Genomic DNA, 11,582 nt, shown 5'->3' on the forward strand with positions numbered 1-11,582 from the left:
TGAACACTCTCGGCATTAACAGGCCGCCTGTAACTCTTCAAGGACCCTTGGGGTTCCCCCAGACCCCACTTTGAGAACCACTGTTCTAGGCCCTTGGGGTTCCCCCAGACCCCACTTTGAGAACCACTGTTCTAGGCCCTTGGGGTTCCCCCAGACCCCACTTTGAGAACCACTGTTCTAGGCCCTTGGGGTTCCCCCAGACCTCACTTTGAGAACCACTGTTCTAGGCCCTTGGGGTTCCCCCAGACCCCACTTTGAGAACCACTGTTCTAGGCCCTTGGGGTTCCCCCAGACCCCACTTTGAGAACCACTGTTCTAGGCCCTTGGGGTTCCCCCAGACCCCACTTTGAGAACCACTGTTCTAGGCCCTTGGGGTTCCCCCAGACCCCACTTTGAGAACCACTGTTCTAGGCCCTTGGGGTTCCCCCAGACCCCACTTTGAGAACCACTGCTCTAGGCCCTTGGGGTTCCCCCAGACCCCACTTTGAGAACCACTGTTCTAGGCCCTTGGGGTTCCCCCAGACCCCACTTTGAGAACCACTGTTCTAGGCCCTTGGGGTTCCCCCAGACCCCACTTTGAGAACCACTGTTCTAGGCCCTTGGGGTTCCCCCAGACCCCACTTTGAGAACCACTGTTCTTTACCGGCGCACCAACCGTTTGGACAGATATTTTGTCAAAAAGTACCAAATTAATTCTAATCGATTTGATCAACTTGGATTTGATGAAGGGACATTGTTTAATAAAGAAATGGGAAAATCAAAAGATGGCCTATCCACAAGCTCACATTGTATCACGAATCATGCATTGTGAGTTTGCAGGTCTGAATCTGTTTGCCTATAATGACATACAAAAAAAAAGAAACGCCAGGTTGAAAGTGGTTAAAATTGGGACACAACAGTATAATTCCTGATACCGTCCTCGTCAAAAAAAGTAAAAAAGAATTGCCCATACTGTATTCTAGCAACCAGACCGATATGTCTGTTTGGCTCTAGCCGCCATTTCAGCTTCCCATTTGATTGGCTGGCTGCAACAGAAGCAGAGTCCACATTTGCATAACCGCAGCACCACTTGGAACACATTTTCACCCTTGGTTCTGGTTGAAATTGCCTCGTCTTGTTTTGAAACGCTATCTCAAGTCATACACTATGTGTATGGTGGGTTTATATTTTTTTGTTTTTTCTCCCCTCTTTTATTTTTGTCAAGCCTTTGATCCCTCAGAAATCCTTGTGGGCTGTTTTCATAACATCATCTGTCGGATCATATTCTGTGCGGCCAGCGCCTTTCTTTCATCTCAGCCATGTCAATATGACTGACATTAAAATAATAATAATCGCAGCATGCCTCATAAAAAGTAGCACTCCTCAAACTAATTTTGACATCATTATACTCTTCCGGCTTCTGTATATGCTTTCTTTTTCTTTTAATCCGTGCTCAAAGATGTTTTTTTATAAAAAGGAAAGAGAGAGAGGGGGAGGGAGAAAAATAAAGAAGAGAAAAAGCCTTCTAGGGCAATGGGATACTTTCATTTGTTTTGACACACTGGTACAAGTAATTGGAGCTCCTGTCATGGATTTACAAGACAAACAATGGCATATTGGCGTTGCTGATATTGACCTCGGGAGGACTTATTGCTTTGAATCAAAGCCTGGGAGCTTTGACAATATGCATGGTGTCATCGGCGTGTGCATGAATTGCCGGGATATGGAATGTGGCATAGGCAATTTGGCCCCCAAGCAGTGCCTAACGCAAAACAAAACAGACATGTTTTTCAGTATGTAAGAGCACGATTGGAGATCTTGGCAAAATTATCAAAACACTGCCAAATCATTATAGTGATTTTTTAATGCAGTCCATATCTGAATCTATTGACGTGTATTCGAGCATTTTGTCTTTCACTGCAACTCCACTGTTGATGATTTCTGTGTACGAAATGACACGAAAGTGTCTACACACTGAAGTAGACATGCATGATGCCGTTTCTGGATTTCATTCTGTGTCGTCTGGTTCATTGCACAGAGTTTGCACAAGCAAAGTCAAACTGTGCAATTGACTGCTGCCTTAACCCCTTTATTCTTCACCGACCGAGGTCCCCCAAGGATCTATACTTGGTCCTCTCCTTTTTTCCCCATCATATCTCTTCACCGCAAATAGCCAATAGACAAGCTCACAGCGTGCGGCGTCATGGCGTGCTGTGAGCTTGTAGATCAGCTATCTTCGCCGAATGTTTCCACTATTTTGACACGCCCAGAGTAGGGATGCGAGTGTCCATACATTATGTGGTTGTAACCTTTGTATTGTGTTTATAATTTCCGTGCAGTGAATGACTCCAACGTTCAGTTCCTGGATCAAGATGACGACGACGATCCCGACACGGAGCTGTACCTCACTCAGCCATTCGCCTGCGGGACGGCCTTCGCTGTCAGTGTTCTGGACTCTCTAATGAGTGCTGTAAGTTAGTGTTGTAGTACTCCAGTCCTTTTCCACATTTCCATTTACTCTGTCTCGTCTCTGTCTCGCACTTCATTTGACTTGGACTTGAATCGGTCCACCATTCCCGGCCGAGCCGCACGTTTCAATGTATATATTGTGGGGCTTTGGTAAACCGGCCATAGACGTCAAAGTTTTGTGTCTCTATTGCGATTACGATTAAGTATGTGTTTCGGATTTCAACCTGTGTTTCTGCCATTGCATGGCAGGCACCCAGAAATAGTAACCCTCAGGATTTTAGTAATGTAGGTAGATCTTACACGCACACAAAAACAAAACGCCTAAAAACTAATGTTGGTATCCTCTGCTGCCTGTTGAAACAATAGGAGACAAGACTGGCACTTGTACCGGGTATGATAGCTTCATTTGTCCGCCTTTCACTTTGAGTGAGGTTAGAACAAAGCTGCCTTCAAGTGCACCCCGGTGCAGACAAAGGTAATGCTACCTAATGGACAGGCCTCATCCATCATCCTGGTCAATAGTGCTGTCAGCAGCCGAGGGAGATGTCACTTGTGCTGCACAGGCAGGGAGAGACAGAGGACTGCACCACAAGGGAAAGGGCAGGCGTTTGCCCTTGCGTGTTAATGGAAAACAAAGTAATGTCCCGCGTGTTATGAGCAGGCATTAAGTAAGGAAATGCACAGTCACACATATCCACAGATTTAATGCGGACTTAATCCACTTTTGTTCCATCCTTGCCCACTCGTCTGTCATATCAGTGTCCCCTGCTGTTTTGGCCGTAAGAGATACCTGGACAGAACGAACGTGTGTAAGGAGGACGCTCTTGTCTCTTTCCGACGGGAGTGAGAGTAACCCGCGGTAATTGGATTCCGCTGTCTTTTCACTCTGCGCGCGGGGCAATGTGACACGACGGGCCGCGGGGGCTCGATAGCACCGCTCAAGACCGGGCTGGCACTTTGAGTAGATTCAGTTGTGACTTTGGTGGTGTTTGCTTAAGGATGTCTCTGCTCCTCCTCACCTTCATCTCTTCAGACATACTTCAACGATAATATCCTCACCCTGATCCGGACGCTGGTAACGGGCGGGGCCACTCCGGAGCTGGAGGGGCTCTTGGCGGAGGAGAACGCGTTGCGAGGCGGCTACAGCACGCCACAGACGCTGGCCAACAGGGACAGGTGTCGTGTCGCGCAGCTAGCGCTGTACGACGGGCCCTTCGCCGACCTGGGGGTAAGTGACTGACTGGTCCTGTGTCACCTGCGGGCAGTGGTGAAAAGTAACAAAAGTACATTTACTTAAGTACTGTGCTTGAGTACAATTTTGAGGTATTTGTACTTTGAATATTTCCAATTCCCAGTACTTTTACTTCTACTCCACAACTTTAGTTACTAGTTACTTTGTAGATTTAGATTATTATTACAAAACACTTCAGCCCTATATACATTTCAGCCATTTGAAAATAGCCGATCTACAAGCTCATGTTCTCCAGCAGGGGGAGCTAGCTATGATGTGGAGATCCAACACCTTGGCGAGGGAGATTAAGAACTCATATATTTTTTATTTTATATATTTGTAGAACCCATACAACGCTGCTAAAATGATTTCAAATAGTCTATAACAAATACACAATCAAAACATACTCTCTCTATTTGCAACACTATTTCGAGGCTACACAAATATATATTATATTTTTTGGTATTGAAATGTGACAAGAAAGTAGTCAAAGTGGCACAGCGTTTATTATTTGTGCAGTAGGCCTTTTTATTAACCGCTTGCTCCAACAGAACAGTCTATGCTTGTAGAAACTGTGTTTTTATTGTGTGTGTACAGTACTGTATGTCTGTCCTTGTCTTCCAGGATGGTGGATGTTACGGTGACCTGTTTTGTAAAGCATTAAAAACATATAACATGCTGTGCTTCGGCATCTATCGACTACGAGATGCACATCTGAACCAACAAAGCCTGTGTACCAAACGGTGAGTTCCATTGTCTGCCAACATTCAACTTGGTGTCCCTCAGGGGTCTTCAACAGGGGGTCCTTGGAAATACTGCTGGGGGGGCCACCAAATATTTGTGTGATAAGAACTTAATTAGATTTATTATTTTTATTTATTATTATTAACCCTAGCATCCCTATTCTGGGATGGGGGGGGACATTCGCCAACAATTGCCAATCTATTATTGGTGTAGAGGGGACAAAAAGACCAGATAAGTACAGAGCCAAATGTCAAGTTTGCAAAATGTTGCGGGTTTAAGTGGCTAAATGTCTGAAAATAAACATTAACCAACAAAGAGGTAGGAGCGCACACCAATAGTGGGGCGGTGCTGACCACGGGTGACAATTAAACTTGGACAAAGAAGAGAGGTCGCACAACTCGTAGTCACGATGCAAATATCGTATATTATAGTACCAACGTTTCGACCAAAAAAATGCCTTCTTCAGGCCTTCAGAGTGAAATGAACACTCAGTTTTACCGTGTTGTAAACTCCATTAACTCAGCACTCTTCTTCTGCCTTTCCTCCATAGGTACGTCATCACCAACCCCCCGTACGCCTTCGAGCTGGTTCCCTCCGACCTGATCTTCTGCCTGATGCAGTTCGACCACAACGCCGGCCAGACGCGGACCAGCCTGTCACACCTGTCCCACTCGTCTCATTCCTCCAGCAAAAAAAGCTCCTCCGTCCACTCCATCCCCGTCACCAACCGCAGCAACCGCGCCAAAAGAGACTCACGGGATAAACAAAAGTATGTTCCCCTTCAACCCCTGTCCGTCTGTCCGTCCGTCTGACTCTCTCTCTGTGTCTGTGAACAGTGCCTGTGTGTGTGTCCTTTTTCATATCGGTCCCAGCATGTCATGCTTATGGGTGTGTTTGTTAACGTGAACGTCTTATGTACGGTATGCGTACTGTGTGTACAGCACCTCCCAAAACAAACTGGACATTATCTGACGCTTGTACCATACCAAACCATACCATCTTTATTTCTATAGCACATTTAAATAACAACAAGTTGTACCAAAGTGCTTTACAATAAAATAATAAAAATCACAACTTAATTTAAAAACAAACAACATACAGTACACTGTGTCACTTTCAACATCAAAAGCTCATACTATGCTTGGAAAAGCCAAAGAATAAAAATATGTCTTGAGGCGTGATTTAGAGCCGTCCAACGAGTCTTCTTGATGCATTCGCTCAAAATGTAACATTCCTATCAGCAACATCATGACGGATTCAATATTGCACACAGAATAAAATCTCAATCCAGACTGCCTCTTCCACAGTCTTCAAAAGCTAAAAGAGAGTCTGTAATTCCACATGGTAAAAGTCATCCCTAACCCTGTCATCTGCTCTTCAGACTGGAAGGGGATTTGACCGGTCACAAAACCGATTTTAAAACATCTTTAAAATATATTTTCAAACGTCATGTATGCTAGCTAGCTAGATAGCTAACTACTAGGCATAGACTAATAATTTGGTTTCCACGTGTCATCTGATATATTTATGCATTTTCAGAGCTTCTGAAGACTGTTAGGCGGAACTCATTGTACATGAGTCATTTTTGTCAAATCGTCAAAAATGATGAAAAACGGCGTGCTATAGTATGCCGTACCATATGGGCTATAGCCCATGGTCCAAAATGATGAGAAACGAGGATAACTTTTTTTTCCAAAATTTCAAAAAACATGGGCTATAACCCATCGTTTCTTTCATTTTGTCATTTTTGTCAAATCGTCAAAAATGATGAAAAACGGCGTGCTATAGTATGCCGTACCATATGGGCTATAGCCCATGGTCCACAATGTTGAGAAACGAGGATAACTTTTTTTTCCAAAATTTCAAAAAACATGGGCTATAACCCATCGTTTTTTTCATTTTGTCATTTTTGTCAAATCGTCAAAAATGATGAAAAACGGCGTGCTATAGTATGCCGTACCATATGGGCTATAGCCCATGGTCCAAAATGATGAGAAACGAGGATAACTTTTTTTTTCAAAATTTCAAAAAACATGGGCTATAACCCATCGTTTTTTTTATTTTGTCATTTTTGTCAAATCGTCAAAAATGATGAAAAACGGCGTGCTATAGTATGCCGTACCATATGGGCTATAGCCCATGGTCCAAAATGATGAGAAACGAGGATAACTTTTTTTTTCAAAATTTCAAAAAACATGGGCTATAACCCATCGTTTCTTTCATTTTGTCATTTTTGTCAAATCGTCAAAAATGATGAAAAACGGCGTGCTATAGTATGCCGTACCATATGGGCTATAGCCCATGGTCCACAATGATGAGAAACGAGGATAACTTTTTTTTTCAAAATTTCAAAAAACATGGGCTATAACCCATCGTTTCTTTCATTTTGTCATTTTTGTCAAATCGTCAAAAATGATGAAAAACGGCGTGCTATAGTATGCCGTACCATATGGGCTATAGCCCATGGTCCACAATGATGAGAAACGAGGATAACTTTTTTTTCCAAAATTTCAAAAAACATGGGCTATAACCCATCGTTTTTTTCATTTTGTCATTTTTGTCAAATCGTCAAAAATGATGAAAAACGGCGTGCTATAGTATGCCGTACCATATAGCCCATGGTCCAAAATGATGAGAAACGAGGATAACTTTTTTTTTCAAAATTTCAAAAAACATGGGCTATAACCCATCGTTTTTTTTATTTTGTCATTTTTGTCAAATCGTCAAAAATGATGAAAAACGGCGTGCTATAGTATGCCGTACCATATGGGCTATAGCCCATGGTCCAAAATGATGAGAAACGAGGATAACTTTTTTTTTCAAAATTTCAAAAAACATGGGCTATAACCCATCGTTTCTTTCATTTTGTCATTTTTGTCAAATCGTCAAAAATGATGAAAAACGGCGTGCTATAGTATGCTGTACCATATGGGCTATAGCCCATGGTCCACAATGATGAGAAACGAGGATAACTTTTTTTTTCAAAATTTCAAAAAACATGGGCTATAACCCATCGTTTTTTTCATTTTGTCATTTTTGTCAAATCGTCAAAAATGATGAAAAACGGCGTGCTATAGTATGCTGTACCATATGGGCTATAGCCCATGGTCCAAAATGATGAGAAACGAGGATAACTTTTTTTTTCAAAATTTCAAAAAACATGGGCTATAACCCATAGTTTTCTTTATTTTGTCATTTTTGTCAAATCGTCAAAAATGATGAAAAACGGCGTGCTATAGTATGCCGTACCATATGGGCTATAGCCCATGGTCCAAAATGATGAGAAACGAGGATAACCTTTTTTTTTTTAAATTTCAAAAAACATGGGCTATAACCCATCGTTTTTTTTATTTTGTCATTTTTGTCAAATCGTCAAAAATGATGAAAAACGGCGTGCTATAGTATGCCGTACCATATGGGCTATAGCCCATGGTCCAAAATGATGAGAAACGAGGATAACTTTTTTTTTCAAAATTTCAAAAAACATGGGCTATAACCCATCGTTTTTTACTATGCTTGGAAAAGCCAAAGAATAAAAATATGTCTTGAGGCGTGATTTAGAGCCGTCCAACGAGTCTTCTTGATGCATTCGCTCAAAATGTAACATTCCTATCAGCAACATCATGACGGATTCAATATTGCACACAGAATAAAATCTCAATCCAGACTGCCTCTTCCACAGTCTTCAAAAGCTAAAAGAGAGTCTGTAATTCCACATGGTAAAAGTCATCCCTAACCCTGTCATCTGCTCTTCAGACTGGAAGGGGATTTGACCGGTCACAAAACCGATTTTAAAACATCTTTAAAATATATTTTCAAACGTCCATGTATGCTAGCTAGCTAGATAGCTAGCTAACTACTAGGCATAGACTAATAATTTGGTTTCCACTTGTCATGATATATTTATGCATTTTCAGAGCTTCTGAAGACTGTTAGGCGGAACTCATTGTACATGAGTTAAAGTACTGAAGTACATGCTTTCAAAAATACATACTTTTAAGAAATGTCTTCTAAATCCTGACAGTTTTCTGAAAAACCTGTGTTTCTATATCATATCAGTAGTGCTCAAGGACCCCCAGTAGTATCTCAATTTGGCTGCGGACCCCGGCCCATCTGAAAATATTTGAGTTAAAAACGTTTGCTGTGAAAGAATATAATCAAAATAGCAGATCTACAAGGTTGTAGTCGCATGATGAGGTTGTAGATCTGCTATTTTTCAATAGCTAAGTATAAAATAATGGTTAATGTGGTTAAACAACAAAAGTGACACAGATGCGTTCCAGGTCTTTTACACACACACACACACACACACACACACACACACACACACACACACACACACACACACACACACACACACACACACACACACACGTTGTACACAAGCATGTTCCCCCAAAGGTTTGGTGACAGAGAAAACTGCTCACTCTCCCTCCGGACAATCAGAATTGAGTATTCTCCGTGGCGATAAACATCGATATATGAATTTTATTTAAAAGAATTGGTTCCAAAAGTGACAAACTGCAACCATTCCAAATAAAGATCCATCTATACCTTATCTTCGTAATGTTAACGTGCTATTTGTAATTGACTAGACCTGTGCCCGTTGGCCACCGGCCTACTTGGGAACGATGCAAGTTGGGAACCTAGTATGCAATACCGGCATTAGCTCACTGGCCGAGCCTGACCAGAGCCTTTTGTGGCAGTTCTGGACAATCGTGTATCTGACCGACTCAAGGACGGCCACTCCCTGTGGTGGTGTGGAACTATGTCTGTATGGAATACTTTTTAAATAGCTTTGACAATAGATAACATACAAAAAAATCTTGTCAACAGTGGAATTTCACCTACATTATTAGCATTTATTCGCTGTCTATATATCGGCAAATAAATGCTAATACAGTACTGTAGGTGAAATTCCACCTGTTCATCTGGACATCTGTGTGGACATATTGACATGCTGGACTAAATTTGACTTGAGGCTTAAACATCAAACATGTTCTGTTTTGAACAACTGCTCAATGATATTGCTAGTGAGAACAACTATACTGTGTTTTGTTAATGTACACAATATTAATCTCCATTGTATCATGTCTTGCAGAAACACAGGCTAAGTATGTCCCACACGACAATGCAAAACGTTTATTCTGTGCGAATTTCACTATTCCAAAAGTGCAAGACATGGGTTCGGTATGCTAGTTGCATGTGGCTCATTGGGTTCCGAATCGCATGTTTATGGTCAATTGCAGCTGAAACATGTCCATTTGCTTTGGAAACATGGATGCAAGGCGGCTGCTTGGAGCTTCTGCTAATCCACTCAAACACTCCTATACTTTATAAACTTGATCTGAGTTGGCCCTGTGCTTGTTCTCCCTTTTACCTCTACACTAAATCTCCACGTCGCAAATAGCTATCTAAAAGAGTAAGGATTCTAGGGTTCAAGTGGTTATTGAGATGCCTACTAATTAGTAATTATCCTATTCACCAATCTCCATCTCCATCTTTTTACTTTCAGAATATTTCACGGTCACTAAAATGTTTGCTGTTGATTGAAGTGTACACACATTCTCCCAATACATTTAAAACAGCGAGATCGCAGTGAACCACCATGTCACATTCACCTTTTGATGTCCCCCTCTCTCTGTATGATTTGTTCTCTTTGTCCTCAGAAAAGACATGGTTTACAGATGAAGAGAACACACACCTACCAAGGGACATACTGTACAGTACAGATCACCAAGTCTGTGAACATGCTCCCCGCCGACCACCATGTCAATCAGTACAAGTCCACAAGCAGCCTGATCCCGACCGTCCAAGAACTGGAAGACGAGGGCTGAACACACACAGATGCCAAGACTCCCAGAATGCACCAGGCACACTCATCAAGCGTTTTGCAACGCCGTCTTATTATCTGCACCAATCATATATCGATGTCACAAAGGGATACGCCACGAACACAATGACACGCAACACAATAACACTTCACCCCCCCCCCATCTCATCTCATTCCCCTGTACAGTTCTCGAATTATACTCATAATCACAATTAATAGTACAATGGAAATGAAGACAATCATAGCCTAATGTCACAAACATTCTGCAGTTCTTTTGCACAACTGTATTATTACCAGTGACTAGATTCCATGATCTCTTTTTTAATGTAACGTTTTTATTTCATTTTTATTCATTTTTTATTATTTTTATTTATTTTTCTGGGCGGGTCACTTCAATGATGATAGCAATGCAAGGTATTTTGTCTCACTACACATGATTAATATGATTACTGGGTTACATTTTTGTGATTGTAAATGTTGCCTTTTTTGCTGTCACTTAACAAGTATAGCATATTTTATCCAGATAAATTCTGTACAGTATGTTACATCCAGCTGCAGGCCCTACATTATGTACGTGACTGACTCTCAGTAAATCCTTGGCCATTTTAAGCTTCTGTAGGCCTACTTCACAACATTTGTCACAGTTGTCACAATGTTAATTTAAAAATGGTATTTGGCCCCACTTTCGAGCATTTCATTGTCCTACCCTTGCTTTTCTAAATTGGGTTAGGATGTCAATGTTTTCATATCTCTTTGTCTGGTTGTGATGTCCAAAAAACAACAACAACAATGCAATCTTCTTAGGTTTGGAAGGCAATAGAACATGAATATTCCTGAAGTTCTCTTCCAGGAACGAGATTTTTTAAGGTGCTGATCGATGTCCAGTCAATTCCATAGCCCATGTGATGGAGCTGTTTCAATGAGTTATTGTGATGCCATGAAAAATGCTTGATTTGCTAAGAGAATAGCCATTAACCTGCTAAGATACCACACGACAGCCACGTCAACAACTACTTTGATATTGCCTCATACCGTTATGACATCTCAAACCATGTGCTGAATCAACGTGAAAGCCACAAATCGCATGAAGTGGGCATTTCAGGAGTCCTCCTTTGGCTATAAGCACTGCCTGACACAGTATTATTTTAGAGGCATTTAAGTACCTTTTCCACGAACCAATCCCTAATGCCATATCATCAGCAATTGTTCATGGTTTCCTCTATACTCTAAAAACAGCTCCATCATATTGGCCTCTATCAACAGTGTTGTTGACGGCTTCAGATAAATCAGCCTGGTCATCAGTCACTGCTGCATGGTCATACTCAT

The 11,582-nt window shown here is 41.7% G+C and overlaps 1 protein-coding gene across 6 annotated transcripts in view; it reads left to right on the plus strand.

Moving 5' to 3' along the window:
- The window catches only part of LOC308332614 (calcium-activated potassium channel subunit alpha-1a-like), a 123,590-nt gene extending 113,181 nt beyond the window's left edge, over positions 1-10,409 (plus strand). For all 6 annotated transcript variants that reach the window (XM_080788592.1, XM_080788593.1, XM_080788594.1 and 3 more), the window contains 5 exons: positions 2,319-2,449; positions 3,482-3,676; positions 4,304-4,422; positions 4,974-5,192; positions 10,093-10,409. In XM_080788592.1, the coding sequence (XP_080644718.1) occupies positions 2,319-2,449; positions 3,482-3,676; positions 4,304-4,422; positions 4,974-5,192; positions 10,093-10,114 (686 nt within the window). In that variant the 3' untranslated portion in view covers positions 10,115-10,409. The remainder of the gene's footprint in view (positions 1-2,318; positions 2,450-3,481; positions 3,677-4,303; positions 4,423-4,973; positions 5,193-10,092) is intronic.
- The last annotated feature ends 1,173 nt before the right edge of the window (positions 10,410-11,582 follow it).

This window comes from Protomyctophum bolini, assembly GCF_963924005.1.
Source record: "Protomyctophum bolini genome assembly, chromosome: 18".
NCBI lineage: Eukaryota > Metazoa > Chordata > Actinopteri > Myctophiformes > Myctophidae > Protomyctophum > Protomyctophum bolini.